Source organism: Panicum hallii, chromosome 5 (genome assembly GCF_002211085.1).
Source record: "Panicum hallii strain FIL2 chromosome 5, PHallii_v3.1, whole genome shotgun sequence".
Taxonomy (NCBI): domain Eukaryota; kingdom Viridiplantae; phylum Streptophyta; class Magnoliopsida; order Poales; family Poaceae; genus Panicum; species Panicum hallii.
In genome coordinates, this window is record NC_038046.1 from 10334746 (window position 1) to 10356301 (window position 21556).

General features: G+C 49.8%; 5 protein-coding genes across 6 annotated transcripts; 2 read left to right on the forward strand and 3 right to left on the reverse strand.

The window, feature by feature from the left end:
* Positions 1-6517: 6517 nt before the first annotated feature.
* On the reverse strand, positions 6518-7823 carry LOC112895355 (transcription repressor OFP8-like). Its single transcript, XM_025963308.1, has one exon. The coding sequence runs from the start codon at positions 7724-7726 to the stop codon at positions 6737-6739; it is 990 nt and encodes a 329-aa protein (XP_025819093.1). The 5' UTR covers positions 7727-7823; the 3' UTR covers positions 6518-6736.
* Positions 7824-9121: 1298 nt separating this feature from the next.
* Positions 9122-14032, reverse strand: LOC112894846 (GTP-binding protein At2g22870). 2 transcript variants are annotated; one of them, XM_025962674.1, is made up of 4 exons: positions 13449-14023; positions 12523-12592; positions 11270-11432; positions 9122-9851 (listed from the first exon to the last, which is right to left on the reverse strand). In XM_025962674.1, the coding sequence occupies exons 1-4, from the start codon at positions 13942-13944 to the stop codon at positions 9633-9635; spliced, it is 948 nt and encodes a 315-aa protein (XP_025818459.1). In that variant the 5' UTR covers positions 13945-14023; the 3' UTR covers positions 9122-9632. The 2 variants fall into 2 exon arrangements, with proteins under 2 accessions (XP_025818459.1, XP_025818460.1); XM_025962675.1 differs by lacking the exon at positions 9122-9851 and adding an exon at positions 9867-10828 and having other exon boundaries at positions 13449-14032.
* Positions 14033-14944: 912 nt separating this feature from the next.
* LOC112891661 lies at positions 14945-17167 on the reverse strand. Its single transcript, XM_025958573.1, has 2 exons — positions 16873-17167; positions 14945-15229 (listed from the first exon to the last, which is right to left on the reverse strand). The coding sequence occupies exons 1-2, from the start codon at positions 17038-17040 to the stop codon at positions 15182-15184; spliced, it is 216 nt and encodes a 71-aa protein (XP_025814358.1). The 5' UTR covers positions 17041-17167; the 3' UTR covers positions 14945-15181.
* A 175-nt stretch (positions 17168-17342) lies between these two features.
* Positions 17343-18001, forward strand: LOC112894633 (mitochondrial import receptor subunit TOM7-1-like). The gene has a single exon (XM_025962399.1). It carries the CDS (start codon positions 17460-17462, stop codon positions 17670-17672), a length of 213 nt encoding a protein of 70 aa, XP_025818184.1. The 5' UTR covers positions 17343-17459; the 3' UTR covers positions 17673-18001.
* Positions 18002-19008: 1007 nt separating this feature from the next.
* LOC112895509 lies at positions 19009-20570 on the forward strand. The gene is made up of 2 exons (XM_025963460.1): positions 19009-19295; positions 20264-20570. Exons 1-2 carry the CDS (start codon positions 19009-19011, stop codon positions 20478-20480), a joined length of 504 nt encoding a protein of 167 aa, XP_025819245.1. The 3' UTR covers positions 20481-20570.
* Positions 20571-21556: the final 986 nt, after the last annotated feature.

A 21556-nucleotide genomic window follows, 5' to 3' on the forward strand; every position in this document is an offset into this window, starting at 1 on the left:
GCGAGTGCCGGGATCCCGGGGCCCTCCGAGCTCGCGAGGCCTCCGCCGGGCTCGAGTGCCATCGCGATCGGACCCCCGAAGCTCGACGCCGCCGGAGAGAATTTTGGGGGCGGTGAACTGAGACGACTCACGAGTGACGCCCACTGGCGAGGCGGAGGAACCGCGCGCGAATTTGGCAGACTCCGTCGCCGCTTCCCGCCCGAAGTCCTGAGCCCGAGGGAGATTGGGCCGACGGCCGTCTGATTGGGCTCTCCAAGTTCCGGCAACGGCCCGTGGGCTGCGAGTGCATTATACGGGACAAAAATGCAATGGTTTTCTCTGGAACGATTTTGCACGTCGGATTTGAAATTTAGCCTGACAAGCACCTGAGCTAGCAAAAACGGTTACGATGACGTCGTTAATCAAAGGATTAGGGAAAACAAACGAATACTACAGACCCCGCGGGGCTTAGCGCAAGTAGCTACATATTGGCGGTCTCGTATAAGTTATTTACATATAATTTTTTATGATACTTAGAGAAAAAAGAACGAGATGATTGCTTCGCGAAACAACCGCATCATAAGCTAAAATTAAAGACTATAAGATTACTTCCTCATTATTTGTACAAGTTGTTATTGTCATACTACTTATAATATTTCTTTTTTCCATTCCACAAATTAAGGGATATAATGCTATTATGAGATAATAAAAAGGTAATGACTTGATTATAGCCGGCTGTACGGCCGCTGCATCTACTTCACCTCTCTACCTCTCTCATTCCTCTCCCTCTCAATCTTATTTTTTTCCCACTAACACCTCTCCTCCTCTCCCCTGCATCCCCTCCCTTTTCCCTCCTCTTCTGCTGCCGGTTCCTCTTCCTATTGGTGCCTACCCTCCTATTTTGTCCTTCGTCGTGGCGGAGCAGCTCGGCTCGTGCGGCTCGGTACGGAACAGGCGTAGCAGATCGGCGTGGGACGGGCTGCGGGGAGCAGCTCGGCGAGGGCGGAGCGGCGCGGGCGAAGCAGCATGGGACGGGCTGTGTGGGCGGAGCGGCGCGGGCAGAGGGGCAGGGTGAAGCGGCGCGGGCCGAGCGGCCCGTGTGAAGTAGCGCGGGCAGGGTGGGGCAGAGCGGACACAGGCGGAGCGCAGGTAAGCGCGCGGGGCGCGAGCAGAGCGGAGCAAGCAAGATGAGAGGCCACGGTGCTGCCAGAGCCGCAGCGTGCCGCATGCGGCCGCGGCTGTGCAGAAGGGCAGTGTAGCATGCAGGTGGAACAGCGACGGCAGGCGCGCCACGACGGACACCGAGCTGAGTTTGTGCATTTTTTTAATTGTAGGCAATTTATGCTAAATCAACTAGCATTTTGGTAAAAACTCATAAGCATTTTAATTGGATTAGTTATATCTTTTTCCCAATCTCGTGTTGGCATTTTAATGTTGGTTCTCAATTAAACTATTATACAAAGTTAAACTATTATACAGAGGCAATTGATATTGGTTGCAGTAAGCAATAATATTGTTTTATCTCAGCATAACAATACAGTTCATTAAGCAATTTTGTTGAGTATCTTTCAATTTATTTTTTATTATTTTATAATATTTTAAGCAGTTTCGGTGAATCAAGTAGGAGGTGGTAGGATATTTCTTATACATCTATTCTAAATTGTTTCGAAGTTTATTATCATATGCTTTCAACTTTTATCAAAAGTATTTTTCGAACTGTATGAGAAAAATATCATCCAAAATATTGAAGTAAGATCTTGTTTTGATCCTTTTGTTGAGGACAACACAATAGTGCAATCGGATTTCAATTTTGATGCTCGGTTGTAAAATTATAGCTTTTTAGATCTGAGATTGATTTTTGCATGCGCTCAGTACAGCGGGTAGCAGCTTTTTATAAAAAAAAGAAAAGAGCATGTCGTGTTGTGTTTTGACTTTCTAAAATGGGCTGGCTGTAACGGAAAGCTAAATTACGGCCGGACGTAATTTAGCCAAATCCATCTAATATATTATACACGTTGTTCGTTAAGTCGCGCTACAACGCACCGGAGAGATGTCACGACTCATGAGCACAGTGGCAGGAAAGTTCAGGCCGCTGTCCGGAGTCCGGACCTTGGGCCGCGCCGCATTATATGTTGTACTTAGATCCGGACACGCTCTGCTGAATTCATCGTGCCTTGCCATGTCGACCCAATAAAACTTCAGCTAGACCGTACCCAAGCACGATCCATGGCCCTCCATCATAAATGATCGCCGAAATGCAAGTTTTTTCTTATCTAGTCGCCAGCCGTAATTTCTCATGCAATTTATGTGTGCACCTACAAAGTTTGTAGCAGCGACGCGGGAGTTGATGGACGGAGAGGAGGATAGAAACCGAAAGGATGAGCGTGTTTCACATTGCCGTGCTACGTACTCAAAACCTCGCGACATGTTCTCCTGCGCCACCCGCCGTGCGAAGATTCTAAGCACAGGCTAAACTTCCCTGGCTGTTTTGGTGCCGCGCTGTGCCAAAAGGGGTCGACCGCGGTAGCACGCACGCGGTGCAGGGTCCACCCTACAGTCACGGTACGTAACGCCGCAACGACACGCAGAAGCGGCCGTGTACGACTGCGACGAAGTCCTGCAGCATGGTACAGGGCTACAGGCCGGCCACTGACCGCGGAGAGTACGTGCCTGCCGTGCCGAGTAACGGCGGCATACGGCCGGGAGGCGCGGCCATGCTGTATGAATACGGAGGTTCCCGTTACGACGCTGCATATACGAAGGAGAGTACAGACAGACGGGACCGGTCATTCACTCGCCCTTTACGCTCGTAGTCGTACAGGGCTATGCGGCTAGGCACGGAGGGCGGGTGGGCGCCTGGGCGGCCCCCGGCGCTAACCGTAGCGGATAAATCAGTGTCGTGTCCCTTAAAACCTGGTCGCCGTGTGATGCGCGCGTGTACTGTGCGTACCTGTGTCTGCTGCGGCACACTGCAGAGCCTGCAGTGCAGCATCCTCTCTCCTCTTTCACCAAAGGTGGCGCGGCGCATGTACATTACACCTGCTCCTCCAGCCTTTTTCCCCGGTGCAGTACACATGTAGATGCGCATTCTGAGACTCCAAGTCGATCAGAAATCACAGTCCATGCTTTAACTTATTATTCACGCCTCTTCGGTTAGTGTATGTTTTATTAGTGTTACAACCTCTGTCGTCTTTTTTTTTTGGCTCCCCCCTTCCGAAGTCCACCATGGACTTGTTCAGGCTTTGTTTGAACTCGGGTGTACGTGTTGCATTGCACGCACGCAACGTTTTAAAAGGCCGTGCTGTTACCCAGACGACGACCGTTAGTTACCTTATTAGTTGATCTGATCAGTTCAAACTTCGCTTCTCCCACCGGATCACCTCTTCCGCACGCATGGCTCCGGCACAAGATTCCCCCGTACGATCTTGCATTGCACCGAAGCAACTAGCTAGCCGGCCCACTCAGCACCACAAGAAACGTGCGCAGCGGCATCATCAATCACCAAATCAACCCCCGACGAAGCTTCCTCGCTGCATCTATCTCACAGTTCTTCCGGCGCCGGTTCATCGCCCTCGATGCCAGCGGCTGATGCGTCGCGTCGATCCTGAGGCTGGCCATGGCCGATGGCGAAGCTGCGGGTGCCGCGCGCCGACCTGTGCCGCGGAATCACGAGCAGCAGCGGGCGCGCTGGCAGCAGCATCTGCGGTTGCGGAGGGTTGCGCGGTGGTTCGATCGGGCTCGACAAGTGCGTGTCACGGACGTGCACGCGCGGTACAACTCATGCTCACGATCCATCCATCCATCCCCAGCAGGGAAAAGACAAAGCACCCGTTCGTACGGCTAGGCTCTAATAAATTCGGCGCGCGTAGCTAGCTTAGCTTGCCTAATCCGTGGATTCTCTCCATAGCACTCCACGACTCGTAGCCAGCTGCCGTGCTTCGGTTTCTCTTGTTTCGTTCCCATTTTTTTTAGAGGGGAGGTGTGGAAGAGAATAGTGCCGTGCCTTTCTCTTGCCAGTAGTACTAGTACGTTCGTCGAGGGCGATGGATCGGAGGCGCCGAGGCGGCCCCCCGTCCTGCGCATCGATCGCCATGTGTTGGGCGCTGAAGCGGAGAGAGCTCGGTGCCCGGCCTCGTCGCGCGGCCACGGGCGGATCGAGGGGGAAGTTTCGCCCGGGGCCGCCGCCGAGCCGGCTCTGCCTCATCACTCTGCTCGATCGCGATCGCCCTGACCCTGACCCGGAGGAATCTTTGTTGGGGGCCGGGCGTTCTTGCTGGCGCTTGCTGAAACATGCATCCGCACGCCCACAAATTCCGAGGCAGTTTTTTAGGTTAACTCTGCATCAACGGATGAGGTCTAAAAGTGTTTAGGGCGTGTTCGCACCGCCGTAGACACGAGCGCTGCTACTACTAGTATAATCCCGATCATCACTAGACTCAACAAGGCGAAGCAGCCGTCTGAGACCCGTCGATGCCCCGATGCTTCCATCTCGCCTCCAGCAGTGGTCGACGATCTCAGTACTGTATGACGGTGTTGGTACATGTAAAGTTTTTTTTGGCTGCATCGTGTACCGACTTGAAGATGTGCACTTGTCGCGGAGAACGAGGGAGGGATCGCCGTCGCAGCAGTGCATGGGCACTGTACCACGCGGGTACTAGATCGCGCTAGCTTTCCCTGTGCGCGACGACGAGGCAGCATGCGGGTTGCGCGCCTTTGGAGGCCTCTGCGCGCCCTCACGGCCGGCCGGAACCGAGCGTCGACAAGACGCGACCGCGCCGTCGGGATACCCGGGCCGCGGCCGGGGCCAAAAACATCCCGTCCGACAGGTCGCCAAAAGGGGGCACGGGCCATGCTCCGAGACGTCACTCATGAGGGCGGCCTTTTCACCGCACGAACAACGCCACGCACGGAAACACACAACACAGAACGCGTCACGTTTCATGCGCCGGTCTCGCCATCGATCGGGTGGTGGTCGGCGAATCGCCTGGGCAGGGCTGTGGACGCCACAGGAGCCCAGAAGTTAACCACCGGCTGGCGGCTGATGATGGCGCACCTGATACTGCTACCCCTGTGCGCTGCGACGTCGCGACATGGAGGTGCATGCTGGGGACGGAACCTACGTGCTGCTCCGTCGTCGACGAAGGGCGCTCGGAGTCGGAGCTGCAGGGCGCTGATTAGCACGCGGCGCGCGGCGACAAGACGCGACGGGGTTTAGCAACATTCTGGCGCGCGTCACGTCCCCGTCGATGGATGGATCGATCGGCAGCACCCGGACGGGACGGGGCCTGCTCTGCTGCTGCCCTCTCTCTGCTTGCTCCAGGCCGGGGCGTGGCGCCGTGCGCGCGGCGAGAATCGCGAGCGCACTGGCGGATCGATCCATCAGCGGGATCGGATCAAGTGGCACTGGCACTGGCATCGGCACCAGGCGGACGCGGACAAGCGCATGGAAGCCCATCCAATCTACAGTTCCCCGTCCGTCCGCCCCGACTGCCAGTGCCAGCGACTTTGAGGGGCTGAGCCGCTGAGCTGAGTGACGGCGTACGTCCGCGCGCGAGCGGGCGAGGAAGCCCCCACGGGCCACGGCGCGCGGCGTGGCTGCCCGACCGAATCAATCGGGAGCGCCGGCGCTGCAGGCCGCAGGCGATGGCGACGGGCAAAAACCCCAACCGCGTCGAAGCGGTCTCACGCCGGCGGCCGCGCGCGGACGGCCGCTTGGTTGTTGGTGCGTTGCGGTTCGCCAACCATCGCGCGCAGACGGGAATGGTGGCCACCAACCGCGCCAACCGAGACGCACATGGCTGCTCCGACTCCGAGCAGGGTCTTTGCCGAAACGAAGCGGACCACTAGCAACGTTCCCAGAGCGAGCACGCATGGGCATGGCGGGGGGAAGACCTCTCCACACACAGACTATCATATTTCCGGTAACGCCTGCGGCGTACGCCTGGGGTATCTGTCTCGAGATGACGAGGCTGCCAGTTTGACACTTCTTGCCTTCTTGGTTTGGTTGTTTGTCTGCCGGCTACGCCTTCAAGTTTTTTCTATTCCTTCTTGTCGAGAAAAAAGTTTTTTTTTTCTAATCCTGCGTTGAAGCAGGGTCAGACGAAGCGCAGAGTATGTTCTAAGTTGCCAGAAATGAATTTAGTACGCTTCGTTGCCAATGATACCACATGGACTTGGGATTGTGAATCCTCTTTCAATCATTTCGTGGCGGAGAGCTTTGTTTATTCGGGAGTTGGAGAAAGCCGGGGGCGGCGACGGAATAAAAAACCGAGTCAAATGACGGGAAGGATTTGTGGACCGTGTTTGTCAGGAGACAGTCCTTTTTGTCAGAGCCGCCCTACGATGAGATGGTACAGACCATAAAGCATCGCTAGTCCAAAACCATATCTAATCAGAGCAAATCCATGCTTCTCAGAACGTGATGAGCATTCACAGAATGCACCAAGCTGCAAAGTTCATCTTTTTCTTTGGCCGCAGTCCATTATGCACAAAATGGAGAAGTATGTACATGCTAACAAGCCCAAAGCTCACAAGAACATCAATGAAACTAGGAAAGATTACCATCAGGTACAGAGACTGCAGAACAGAGTCGAATCGAGCAGTGGTTAGCAGGCGAAGGACGACAGAGCCAGATGCACGTACGCGTAGAACAGAGCGGACGCACAATTCTAGTGCCATTACTTCGGTTTGACAAGGTTAATTCCTATCGACATCGCACCGGCGCCGGCCCGATCGCTGCTGGGGACACGGCACGAGCTCACGGGAAGAGCGCCTCCCGCACGTCGGCGAACGCCGCGAGGATCGCAGGGTAGTGGCGCGGCGAGTTGAGCACGAGGTACGTCTCCAGCAGGCGCTCCGCGCTGTGCTCCCCCTCCCCGCCGCCGCCGCCCGCCGGCCACTCGGCGATCATCTCCTGCATCGACTTGCGGAAGTCCTCGTACGGGTCCGCCGACCGCTTCACCACCGCGAACCCGCCGTCCGCGGCGGCGGACGCCGCCGAGCCCCGCGGCAGCTCGAAGCTGTACCGGCAGCTCTGGGACGCGCCGCGCCGCGCGGGGGCCTGGGGCGCGCGGCACGGGCCCGACACGGAGGCGCGCGCCCGGGTGTTCTTGCGCGGGCAGTTGTAGAAGTCGGACGAGTCGGAGGAGAAGCTCCGCGACGAGAAGAGGTTCCTCGAGTCCTCGTCGTACTCGTCGTCGGAGGACGAGCTGCTGACGAGCCGGCGCGACGAGTGCGTCGACAGCCGGCGCGACGAGCTGCCAGCCCGCTCCTTCCACCGCGCCACGGGCGGCAGGTGCGCCACGAACGGCGAGGACGGCGGGCACTTGCGGCCCTCCCACTCGCCGGCCTCGCTGTGTGGCGGCGCGGCCCGCCGCTCCGGCTTCCTGTCCGCGGCGTCGAGTGGCGGGAGCGGGAGGAGGGACGGGTCGGCCGCGTCGACGGAGCGCCGCCCCGCGCAGTCGATGGTGATGTGGACCAGCGGCGCGGGGCGCGGCACGGAGAGGGACAGCCGGCGGTCGACGATCCCACCCCCGGGCTTCTTGCCGCCGCCGATGCGAGAGTAGGACGGGAATGCCACCGGCGGCGGCTTCGCTTCGTGCTCGTTCTCGTTCTCGCGGCGCTTCCTGCCGCCGCCCCCCGCGCGGCGGGAGAACACCGAGAGGATCGCCGCGAGGCGGTGCTTCAGCTTCTTGCGCCCGGTGCCGGCGTCCGCGCTGGCGCCCTCCATCGCCTCACGAAGGTGCATGTGCTCCCGCTCGGCAGCTCACGCGCGTTCGCTCTCGCCTTTGTCTATCGCGTTCGCCTGAGCCTGTGCGGAGAGAGGGCGGGCGCGGGAGTTGCAGTTGGTCTATCGCCTTCGTGCGGGGCTAACGCGGCCTCGCGCGCGGCTTTAACCCCCCGCGCCGCGAGCTAGGAACAAAAAAACTGCCAGGTCCGGCCGCGCCCCAGGGTTGTGGACTTGTGGTGTGGCCGTGCGGTGGGGGTGGGGGAGTGGGCTCAGGTCGTGGACGCTGGCTCGCTCGCTCTCCCTCTCCCTCTCCCTCTCCCTCTTTGCTCCACCACGCAGTGGCCGATGGCGACAGGCGTCGGCACGTAACGCAGTAGTGGGAGGGGGAGACGGCCCCGTTCCGGGTCGGCCGTACGGCGGCGGCGACGTCGTGCGCGGCCGGACGCCGTATTCGCTGTATCCCAGATGCGTTCGCTTCTTTTCCCTGGATCTAGCTCGCGAACAAGGGATGCGTACAAGATTGGTTCGTGCCGTGCCGGTGTCGCCTTGTTGCTTAGTTGCGCGGCGTCGCACGGTGTGCGCCTCACTGGCTCGTGAGCGCCGCGCTGCGTGCACGTGGAACGCTGGGTGTTCCCGCCGGGAGCCAGTAGAAAGTAACGGCTCCTTTTGTGAAAAGAGACGCAGCTTTGTGATCGCGGGCTGGGGACAAAACCAAACACGGTTGCAAGGCGGGCGTTGTTGGGTCGCAGGCAGCAGCACACCACAGTTCGGGGAAAGTAAAGGCGCAGGGGTAGAACGATCAGTTGGTTGGTCTTGCATGCTTTCCGTGCGATCAACTGCTCCTTTCTGCTGCAAGGCTGCAACTTCCCCCAGTTACTGTGCATGACCGCACGCATTGGAGCCGGCGAGTACCGGGCATTGACCGCGCCACCGCAACTCTACACCACGGCCCCAGCACAAAACCGTCTACTTTCTACCACTATACTGAAGCGTTGAACAGATCCGATCCTTGCCGAGCGTAAACAAAGCCTTGTTTGCATGCTTGTTCAGTTCCTCCATGGCGTCAGTACGCGCTGATTGCATTGTTAGCGGCTGATGCGTGCTCCAGCTGTGGTTAGGCAGCTGAGCTGTTTATCTTGGATTATACAAGCACCTATCGCGTAGACGGCGCACGGCTTTTTAAGACCCGGCCCGAATGAGGACAAACAGGTGTTTTCTTTAGAGGAAGACACGGGTGTCAGAACTAACAACTATATAGTAGTAAAACATAGGACAGATGGGCTACTGAAGCCTATGATATCACCGGATAAACAAAATTACAGCGAAGCTGGCCTGTGATTACATGGCCAGAGCATTCTGCCTCCAGGCAGACCTGTACCGGGCCACCGGCTCCCGGCTCATTTCTGTTACAGATAAACAAGTCACTGTACGTAGGATAGAATAAGGGATCCCAATAATGTGGCGCTAACAATACATTCTGTACATCGCGAAGCCACATCGCTTAACAGGTCAAGCCCCTGCGTCTCCTGCCATTTGTAAGCTGCAGGGTCCAAGGGAGCACACAAGTAACAAACAAAAAAGTGAGATTCCCGCTGATGATTAGCTGACACCAGGGTTTATTAATCTGCATCATACACAAGCCTATAATCAGGAGAGAACAAAGGGGAAACGTTTGGGATTGTACGTGTACACAATAGAAAACCCAGGATCAGCCGGTTTTAGCGCCTTGTCTGCATTCCCAGAGTGTTGATTGGGTAATCATGCATAGGGGCCGTATTGGACTATCAACAGCTCAAAAGGCGGATTAGTTGGTGCCAAGGCCTGATTGCAGAGGTGCCGACTGCAGAATGCCGATGCATCAATGAACCACAGGGGCTTTGTATGCCGTTTCGGTTGCTTCGGTTCGTCTTTGTTGCCATTGCACTCAATGCTTGAGCCAATAATTCCTAAGCTGAGACATGTGCAGCAGTATCTCGTCGCGGCCCTGGTTGGTCACGCTGCTCGTCATGATCCAGGGAGGTGCTGCCTCAAAGTATTCACGGATCAGACTCTGGAAGGTTTCCACGTTTTCTTCTGGTCTCCTCCCGCCGTTTTTCTTCTTCTTGCGTTTGTCACATTTTGTGAACACCAGTGTCATGGGGACCTGAACAGATTGGGTATAAGAACATTAAAACTGAACAGTGCCAGATTTATTGCTCAACTAAATCCCTCACATGGAAAAACAGTAATGCTTGTTTGATGGAGAAGTGATGGCAAGCGCATTGCTAGTTTGGGAATACATCGAAGGAAATGAATAAGCGGAACAATACTGCAATCTTGAATCTTGCCTGTTATTACCTGTGCACAAGTCCATTCCATTACTGTATGTCCGAAAAGCTATATGTTAGTGTCCCTGGGACCAATGCTCATGCCAACATAGGTCATTGTCCAAGGATAATTTTGCACTAAATCGCAGGAGAACAGAAATGAGAGTAGGCGAAATAATGGTTCGTGGATCAGTGGATGGAAAGCAACAAGGACAGAAGAGCTTAAAGAGGGGGGACTGTTGATTGATATTGACTGGGTGGTTAGGGCATGCGGTCCAGAGTTTAAGAGTTCAGGCCTGATTGGTGGCTCAGCGTGGGCACTGGCAGCACTGCAGTGGTGCAATATTACACAAAGAATGGAACTAGATCTATGTCCAGGACAGGAAAAGGAAAAAAAAAGGCATGAATCTAATACCTTTTCAGACCTTTATAGTACAGTGTACTAACATATATGCCCGACTTGTTGCCAAAGCCTTTTTTACTTTGTATAGCATTACAGATTTCAAAAATGAGGTAGGGGATCCGGAGTTAAGCTGCACTCTGCAAACTTGGTCGGGTCTTGCAACGGGTAGCACGAAAAAAAAAAGTACAAACAGCAGGTTACATCATAAGCCCAGTGGCAAAATGCGGAAACAAATAGAGTCCGTTAGAGTTATGCCCTAAATTACTGAATAATTTCATAATAACAAAAATCTTTAGGACCTGCTAGGCTAAGTAATTGTGTGACCTAATAAGTTAGCAACAAAGTTTTGTTTGCCTGCCAGAACAGAAACATGCCTTCTGACCGAAACCTCAAGAAAAACATTGATTGTTGCTGCATAAAGAATACAGTGTTGTAGTTTGTTCTATCAGAACACAAAGAAGATTCAAATGGACAGGTACACATCTTCAATTGTGATGGGTAAACAAATCACCAAATTTACTTCAAAAAAAACAAATCACCAAATCAAAGTTAACTTTGACTAGCAAGAAGAACAGATAGCATCCATACACACTGCATGTGTAAAGCTATAAAGATTGCCAATGAATCTGGTTCAGCTTATTGCTAGAGTCATGCAAGCACCAGAATTTCAACTTGACAAACTGGTGTATTTCACCTAGTCTTTAGACTTTCAGCAGCCTTATTTTCCATTGCTGAGATCAACTAGACTATCTTCTAACAATATCAAAGAGCACTTCCAATGCATATGGATGAAAGAATGATGGTATAATTACTTCATAAATGGGGGTTCAGTCGTTTGAGAAGTATGCATACCTTGTTTTGACCAAGCCAACTAGCATAGTCAAGATCAATCTTCTTGGCAGGTATACTTGCATCTATAAGGAGAAAAACAGATACCAAATTCTCCCTGCTGAGAAAGTAATTTCTAGTAAATTCATCCCAATTGGTACGAGCTTCCTGTGGTGCAGAAGCATATCTGTTCAATACAAGCTCTTGTTAATGCGAGAAGATGGAGAATATTTCACCTAAATTATATGCTCAAACTCATGAGGTGCATATTTATTGCTATAGTTGTAAATTCATATCTCGCTGATATATATAACAAAGGACCGCTATTTTGATTAACTTGCACAAAGAAAATCTAGTATCACGCAGTTAAGTAGTATTTTTCACATATAGATCAAAGTAAAGTAAAATTATTAGGCATGCGCATTTTGAGTTAATACAGTGAGTCTGTGAAACAAACTTCTAAACTTGCAAACAGCAATTAGATGATGTAGTTATCACCTTCATGCATATACTAACAATGCTTCCAGGGGCAAAACCAAGCCAGGTGCTGCTGCGCTACAGCACCCTACTGGCCTGTGTGCCTCAAGCAAACCCTCATGTGTATTATGCCAAAAAGAGCTAGGCCGCCAATTTAAGCACATAAGCACCTATCATGCTAAAACACAGGAACAAAGTACCCTACTTCCATTCCTGGTTCCACCCTGGATACCTCATAAGCTTATCCAAGGGTGCGTTCAGAGCTCCCAAAGCTGATTCTCTGCTAAATCCAGCAGGAGCTTTGCCAAACAAATTTTCAAAGAGAAGTGATTCTCTGTTGATCCTGTGGAGTGATTCTTTGAAGTGAACTAAGAGGCTGGAAGCTGAAAAAAGTAGCTTCTCCTGATTCTGTGTAGTGAGTCTCCATTCTGATTTTAAGAGGTTATGCTAGAGAATCACCTTCAGCCACAGAATCATTTCTCTTAGAGAATCAGCTCCCATAGAGAATCAGAATCAGTTGGAGCTCTACCAAACAGGCTCTAAGAAACTCTATCTTACTAGATTCTTGGATGGACTACGCATTGGCCTTTGTTGCTAGATCCATTCCAATAATATTTGCAGTAGCAAGGCATGGAATAGTACTTGTGAATTAAACATGTAACACCATATGCTACCTAATCCATTCCTATGTGAATAATATTTTCAATCGTAAGGAAATTTAAATACATTCGTCTACATGATTATGGAAAAAATTTGAAAATCTACTAGTAAAACTGAAAATGTGCTAGCCAGTAGTTTACCCATAACCAGGCAAGTCAACAAGATACCAGCTGTCATTTACTTTGAAATGATTGATACATTGGGTCTTCCCTGCAATAATAAAACCAATAAAATTAATCAAACTTCTTTGTACAAATACTGCTGTTAGCATCCTGCTGTACAGCTGCAGTATGTCCTCGAAGCATGAAACTAAAGGTGCACAAATGACAACCAGAAGAAGACTAGGTTGTGAATTTTCAGAGATGTCTTCTAGAGATAAAAGTGGTGCCACAGCACAATATCACGGATTTTAGAGATAATTATTATCCCTAATGAGACTGTTTTATACTCTCACAGGGGAAGACAGCTCTTAGAACTAAGAACTTGGGGAAAAACTGAAAAAGGAGCCTCAAGTTCTAGCTTAAATGTGATAAGAGCTACTAATAAGAGTTAAACATGTGGACAACAGAGTACCTGGTTGACCAGACCTTCTAATTTCCAAAAGATCAACATTTTAGATTGAAAACAAAGCAAATCATATTTAGACAAAGACATTACAACACATATGACCATAGTAAACCAAAGGGAGTTCAACAGGACAAACATAGCCCACAACCAGTTCTACTGGCTAATGAAAATCAGTTGCTAACAGAATTTTTTTTAAAAAAATTGCTGTTTACATATAACCACAAAAATCCTGCAATAACTGAATCGCAGGTACGAAGGGTTATCTCAATTCCACACAAAAGCACTTCGTTTGAACACACAACTGCGCCAATTCGCAGATTCTCCAGACCTTTTACGAACTCTGCAGTAGCTACAATGCACGAGACCAATGCATTATCCGCTTCAGATTCACCTTCTAACCAAGTAGTCTCTATGTTAACCACTAATTACTAAACCCTAAGCACGATAATGCTACAGGCAGAACCGAACGAGGCAATAATACTGGCAAAGCAAAACCTACCAGGCTTCTTGGAGGTGAGCGCGAGGCGCTTGCGGCGGACGAGCGAGTTGAGCAGCGACGATTTGCCAACGTTGGACCGGCCAACGAGCGCGAACTCCGGAAGCCCGTCCCGGGGGCAGTCATCGGGACGCACGCTGCTCTTCACGAAATCCGCGTTGACCACCTGCGCGTCGCCGCGCGCGTACGGGCCTAGCACGATGTTGGATCCCTTGAGGACCCGTGCGCTCACGGCCTCCTGGTTTCCGGCATCCACTGTCGCCCCGGGCGGCACGAAGAGGCGATCGAGCGGGAGCTTGACCTGCACATCCTCGTGGGTGGCACCCTCGTTGTCTGATTGGTCGACGGTCTCGGGGGCCGCTAGGTGGGAGAGCGCGGAGAAGCGGGGCGAGAGGAAGAGGCGGCGCGGCAAACGAGAGGGACGCAGGAGGGTAGAGGTGGAGGTGTGGGTGGAAGGAAGTAGTAGTAGGCGAGGGAGGAGGCGATGGTGGAGGAGCATGGCCGCCGGCGGCGGTCGGGGTTTTTGGAGGCGGGGAGAAGTGTGCGGCGGGGTTTGGGGAGGAGAGTGGAGTGAATAGCTTGGGAAGCGGATTGGGTGGGACAGGGACGGAGATGGTTGGACGTGAGCCGTCCGATCGGATATTTTGACGACACATGTTTTTGGTGGGTGACTGTATTTTCTTTTGAACTCCCTACGTTCTACGTTATAGTTTGTTTTGATTTATATCTAGATATATTGTATATGTAACTATATAGTAAAAATTATATATTTAAAAATTTTAAAATATTTAAAACGTAGGGAATATATTATTAACTACGTAATTTTTCCGTTGAAAAACTTATATGCGCAGCTAAAATACACTTACACCCTAAAATATTTTTTACACTTAGATTTGCAATAACCCCATCCATTCCAAATTATATTTTTTAAACGAACTGGCAGGAACACTGCCCGTTATATACCAAATTATATGTTATTTTGATTTTTCCATATTTTATAATGTATCTATACATAATCTATATCTAGATGTACTGCAAAATTTATGTATCCAATAAATATTGCAAATGACATATAAGAGAGTATTACATATTACCCATTATGGCAGATAAAAATTCCTAGGTTTGTCACAACATATTATAGATAAAGGTTCCTAGAATATTTGTATCGGATGTTAAACTATTTTTTTAAAACAATGAACAACAATTATTATTAAGATTATACACATGATTAGTGTACGACAGTTGTATAATATTTTGCCATGACAAAGATCTCTCAACATTGAGTTTACAGCAATTGTATATTGTAAGAGGTCTCCTAATCCAAAAACGACATATGGAAGTTATATCAAAGCATAGAAAAATACCATTTTATGGAAGTTTTGCATGAAGTTTAGTCATTTATGCTTCGAGTATCAACTTGGAAGGAAAAAAAAAACAGTCTCCACAGGCTAGGGTCAGTAAGGCTATTTGATTTTTTACCAAAGCACGGGTGCACCAGCTTACTGAAAAAACAGAACCCACCAGCACAACACAATTACATACTGTCCTCTTGGGGGGAAAAATAAAGTATGCCAAGAAGGTACATAGGTTCCTCAAAGAAACACTTGGAGCAACACACAACAACTTAAAGTGCTTACAGAGAATTGAGTATAATTATGTTTCTCAAGCAAGTTGAAAGTGCCAAGATCTGGCAAAAACACTTATTTCTTGAAACAAAGTGAGCATAATTCTTCATGTTACAAGAACTTCCTCAACGGTCTTCCTGCATCCTCATCTTGCATGTGCTGCAATATAGAAACTTTCAAATGTAAAAAAGAAAGTAGATCTTCATTTCATTTCATTTGTAATCATAAATGATGTCAATATGTTATCAAAACAGGTGAAATTTACTTGAAAATATACTTCTGTGGTAGTCTTTGTTTACTAGCATAACCATGTCATGACTATGTTGCAGATATGTCATATTAGTGTTGTAACGGTGTAAAAAATGTTAAACACAAGAGCTCACTGGTAACATGATATCCAAGTTCAAAACAAATAAAACTTAATGAGCCTATTCCTAAGCAAGACCAGAAGTGAACATGAATGCACTGTTGTCCCCAACTCTGCTGTAGGTTATTTTCAGCTTCTAATTCACGACGATTTTAGTGCAGCTTTATTTTGAACCTAAACATGAAGTAAGTTATAATGGTGTGCAATGGAATAAGAATAAAGTAAATTAGTTAATTCCATAAACAGATTAAGCCGTAAGCCTTCTTCCGAGCGGTACCAAAGGGGGGGGGGGGCTATATCCCATCACCGCCCCTGTTAACTCAACTTGTGGTGAGCTATTGGTGAAAATTTTGTATGACATTACCTTATACCCATCCTAACCGAACTAGTATCAAGAGAAACAGTAAAATGTTGACAGTTGAACAAAATTAGTGCACTGATCATTTTTACAAGCATAGAAAATACAAGGTTCAGCAAGAACCATATACTAAGAATTCACAAGCTAAGGGATTTGGAAAGCATTTGGGTAATGTTTGGGCCAAACACTCCCGGTTACAATGCTCTCGCCCATTCCATGGATAGTGCTGCACATGGTTGTTTTCTTGAAGATAATGAAATGATGACACTGAGATGCATTTTCGAAGAAATAATTCCAAATCCTGGCTGAAATAGAAACTGTTTCACGTTCCAATAACAAACAAGATGGGCTGAAGCACAGCAAGGAGCCAAGGACAGAACAGCATGCTTAGAAAAATTATCTGAGGGTTAAAGTAGGAAAGGAAATCAATCTTATACGGTTATACTAGCTGAGCTATCTAATAAGACAATTTACAATACTGATGCTGAAACATGAAACCAAGAAGAAAGACTTTCCTATTCTCTGTATCCAGGTGACCAGTAGACATCCACTTCTCTTTCAGACTTAAGAACAACAGATTTTCTCTAAAAGTTTACATTTGAAATACATATAAAAACTGAAAGAAACCTTTCTATCATCAAGAAGGTCCAGGGCTTGACTAAGACACCTTTCTATCATTAAGCCAGTGAAGTAGTGAACTGTCAAACATATCAGAAGCAATGACTCAATATTTTCTAAATGCAGGAATTCACAATTTCATTCGAGAAAAATGTTATGGTTCTAACTTCTAAGAACCAGACAGTGTAACCCTACCATGTTTAATGTTTTCACTTTCTAAGCAACAAACAAATAACAATATTTGGATGGACTCAACTCTCAAACTGATGTGCGAACCATTTTCACTGCACCAGGGATCCACTTTCGTAATTGACTTTGGATGAAAGAACAAATGGGGAAATAAATTCCACCGCAGGGAATGGGCGTTGCCTCTGGCACCAGCCCGATCTGAATCTAAGAGAGCCACCCTAACAGCAAACATGAAGAGGATTCACGGTAGGGGACGGGAGGCGTGCGTACGAATTCGCGAACGATGCCCTTGTAGACGAGGATGGGGACGGCGAGGCCGAAGAGCCCGACGACGGCGAGGCTGCGGCGCGTCCAGCGGAAGTTGAACTCGAGGTTCTCGCGGCCAGCGTTCCACTCCTCGATCCACCGGTTCTTGTGCACCTCCATCCCGCCACCCATCTTCTCCTCCTCCTTAGCTCTGCTCGTCGACGACGGGTGGATAGCCCTATGCTGCGGCGGCGAATTTGGTGGTGCGACCGTGCAGGGGATCCCCACTAGAGCGTCTTTGTTTGGAGTTTTACAGATAGACCCTCAACTGTTGGTGTTTTGTTTTACTTTCACTAGGTCACTGTAGTGTGTCTGGTTCTAAATGAGTCCTTTCTTGCAATGTTCATGTTACTACGAGGACTAAACGGATTATAGAGCAGTTAGTCGTGGGTATGAGAAATTGCGAGGAGCGCCTCAACAAATGTAAGTAATTACACTGTGTGTCGCGACTCATTCGTCTCTCTCTAGTCTCCACCTATCACGAGCTACAATCTCTAGCCCACCCCTTCCTCTGGCTCTCTCCCTCTCGTCTTCTCAATTCAGAGGCGGAGATGGCATCTGGGGCGGCGGAGAAGGGGAAGGCCCTGGCGGATGGGTCGGAGTCGGCGGCGGAGAGCGCGGCGCGGCGGTCGCGGGAGTGGACCACGTGGGCGATGAAGAAGGCCAAGGTGGTGGCCCACTACGGCTTCATCCCCTTCGTCATCCTCGTCGGCATGAACTCCGAGCCCAAGCCCCGCCTCGCCCAGCTCCTCTCCCCCATCTAGGCCTCCTCGGTCGCCCCGATCCGCGCCGCAGGACGCGCGCGCGTTCGATTCCTGTAATTCAGAACCGCATTTCCTGCTACATGCGTATTTTTTATCTTAATTCAGTTGTACCACTGAGTTTGTGATAAAGGAGTTTCGAGTCCAAATCCTGGAAATTGCTTGGACAATCTCAATTCTCCCATGGTCAATTCGTGACTATATTGATCCATTGGAGCTTCAGATATCTCTACACTATATTTGTGAGAATGTTGATGGTTGAACTTAAACGCACACGAAATGCCAGTGCCCAGGCATTCGTATTTGCGAGAATCAGAATTTTTTTTCTCACCTATATTCTTTATACACATTACAGTTTGCAGCGCAGTATAGTACAGACTGTCGCCCATCTGATGAATTCATGGTGACATTTGCAGATGCCTCAGTTTTCACATTGCAGTGAGTTTAATTAAGCAAAAGCCAAGCACAGATCTTGGCTTCTCTGTGGAGGTTGTCACTTGTCAGGTTGGCCTTGTTCTCAGGATTGCAAGAGTTAGAATTCAGCTCTGTTTGCAAAAAATGTTCTGTTTCATTGGAGATTGAATTTGTTCATGTGAAATTCCTATATCTCAAACATGCCTTTATTATAGCTCAGACTGGAGGATCTCTTCATTTTCTATCCGTTCTCAATCGGTTGGTCTTTTTCGCTTTGTGTATCTTTGTATTGTTAGCTACAGTTCAGGTGGGACAAACTTGACTGTTTAGTCTATATCAGCAGGCCAGGAATGTTTGTTTGAGTAAGCCAAATGGTTTCTGAAAGAGACTGGCCACTCAAATAATGGACATAAGACTTCGAATTCTCATAACATTTAGGTGAAATTGTTCTTAAGCAGAGGAACTTGAACACAGGAAAAAGGCTAAATAGAGCCCAGGTGCTAACCGGACGGCTGTTGCCGTACGCCCGTACCCCGACGTGTAGCTATCATCGGTCGCGAACAAGGAGCATCCTGTGAAGCGTCGTGCCAAGCCGGCGGTCGGCAGATGCACGCCGTGTTAGGCGGTTGACCTATGCGCGCGTCGGCATCGTCCCAAGCGCGAGCACGCCGTCCGGCCCGCCCGTTTCCTTTCTCGTGCAGCCGAGTGCGCCGGCGCGGCGGCCGGTGGCTCGGCGCTTCCCGCGCCCGCATCAGGAGCGAGGCCGACCCAAGCAGCGAGCGCCACCCACGCATCCCCTCGCCTTCTTTTATACCGCCCGCCTCCTCCGCTCCACCCGCCCGCCCCAACGCCCCCATTGCCGTAGCCTCCGTCCGAAACAGCCGCGGCCGACGCGCGCCGGCTGGCCTGACCCCGACCCCCGCGCATGCGGCGGGACGCCGTCCCCGCCGCGCCCGTGGCGGCCGGCGCCTCGCCACCGATCGCTGCGGCCGTGCTCCCGACGGGCGCGGTGGTCATCGACGTCGAGGGGGCGCCACCGCCGGCGGAGCCCCCTGGGGTGGGGTGCCGGATCTGCCAACTCGGACCCGAGGACGGCGGCGGGTCGGCGGCGCCAGGGTCCGAGGTGATCCGGCTCGGCTGTTGCTGCAAGGACGAGCTCGGCGCCGCGCACCGGCGATGCGCCGAGGCGTGGTTTAGGATCAAGGGCGATAGGTAGGTATCTCTCGCGCTCTCCTTTTCCGGACCCGTGTTACCTGCTTGCTCCGACAAGTATGATTCGATTAGATTATGTAATGCGCGGGATGGATGGCTGTTGCAATTCCCCGGTGCTATCCTGGCAGTCGCGCACGGTAATGATCTGCAGGTATGCACTTGAGTCATCGTTCATATGCTTGTTCTGAATGGTTCTAGGATCATAGCGATTTTCTGAGGAAAAGGTCCGTACTTCATATGTAGCCGGCTAGCCGCTGGGACAAAGCTTGACATAACAAGTTCGACCATGAATTGCACAATGCTGCTATCTTACTGCAGTAATATTGACATGCCTTTACATGCTATCAAGTTGCCTGCCAGTCTGCCACTTTGACCTTCCAAGCTGATTCATGTTGGAAGCGACATGCGTATTCTAGAAATGTTTAGTGTCCAGTTGCATATATCAAGCAAACGCAAAATACCAAAGGTTGGCAACTTGGCATCCTTCGTTTTGGGGAAAGCGTCGATGACAGAGATCAAGCAAAGAACTATTCGTGCCTAGATGCTGGACTTACGCTTTTCAGCATTTGTGTCGGTGATCTGTGACTGTCTTAAGCTTTTGCTTTTATGTCAACCTCACGTGAGCTGCTTTCCGTTTGACGTCGGGGTTTCCGACAATGTTACAGATTAGCAACGCTTATTTTCTGCTCCCACCGTCTCAAACAAATTATTCGTGGTTTTGATTTTTTTAAATTTATTGATTTTGCTATTCAGCTAGACATAATATATATATATATATATATATGCATATAAAAAAATTATGAATCTAGAAAACCTAGATCGACTAATAATTTGAGACGGAAGGAGGAAGGAGTAGTTAGCAACTAGCAGCACTTACCTTTTATTTATGATCTCATGTTAGTTTGCTGTGCGATCTCTGGCACTTGCGTCAAATAACTATGAATTTAAAACCTTCAATTACTATGCAGGCGCTGCGAAATATGTGGTTCAGATGCCAAAAATATTACCGGGTTGGAAGTGAAACATTTCATGGAGCAATGGCATGGCCGAAGAATGGCAAACATCCAAACTACAGAGGAGAGGGAAAGCCATTGTTGGAGACAGCAGCCCTGCTGTAATTTTTTGTTAGCAAGCTTACTGATTGTTTTCATGCTACCCTGGTTTCTCCGTGTAAATTTGTTCTGATTTTGCGGCCACTATTGGGTCATGTGGATTCACAACTTGTCAACCTGGCTACCATCCAAAGGATGATCGTGTAGATATTTGTAGGCAGAACCACAGCGCGGCTCCTGAAATATATATATTTCAAAATTTCTTATATCATATCTTTTTCTATTTGATTATTTTTCCTGAATGTTTTTAAGAAACATGATCACATTAGACCATGATTGTGATTTTTTTTTTATTATATGATGACGTAATCAATAGGACTAATGAGTCTCTGAGCTCAAATTTGTAGGATTTCTATATCCTATGGATGGAGGCCAATCCATATACAAGATAGTCCAAATTGCTGTTAAAATGTTCAAGTTGCAGTGAAAATGCAGAGATCGAGTCGATGCTTCGGTGAGTTGATATGGCAATCAAGTAAGAAATCACAGTAGCATTGGTTGAATTGACGCTATAAGAATGGATGCGTCGGTGCAACGAGGAGATGACATGGCAATCATGTGAAGAAATGACAGAGGCACCGGATAAACCGACTGCGCAAAAGAAGGTATTGCCGCAAGCGTGTTGTGGTTACTCAGTACGCATATTTTGATTATAGAAGGGTTCCCAAGCAAAATCTTCAGCACCGGTTGAACCGACGGACGTCAGTACAAGGCGTCGGTGCAATGATGTCAGCAGAAGAAGACAGTGGAGTCCAACGGCTAGCAGTCAGGGTCAGTGTGACCGGTTAAACCGATGATGGTGACCAGTTAAGCGTATAACGGCTGCGAGTGGATCTTTAGCCTATATAAAACCTCACCCCGAGTCATTTGAGGTTGCTGGAGTTCGTAAGAAGTTACCCACACTCTGAAGAAGAAGTTCTCCAAGCCACCCAAGAGCTTATTGATCATATTTTTAGATTTAGCATAAACTTTAAGAGTGTTAGTGCTAGAATTAGCTCTAGAGAGAGCGAGAGAACAATACATTGCTGCCTTGTGTGCTGGTTCTTGAGTGAACCACGAGTGTAACTCGGTGTGCCGTCCCTTTGGAGTCTTCGTGGCTCGTCAACAAGTCATCGACCCTCCAGCTTAGTGTGAAGCGGCGACGACGGC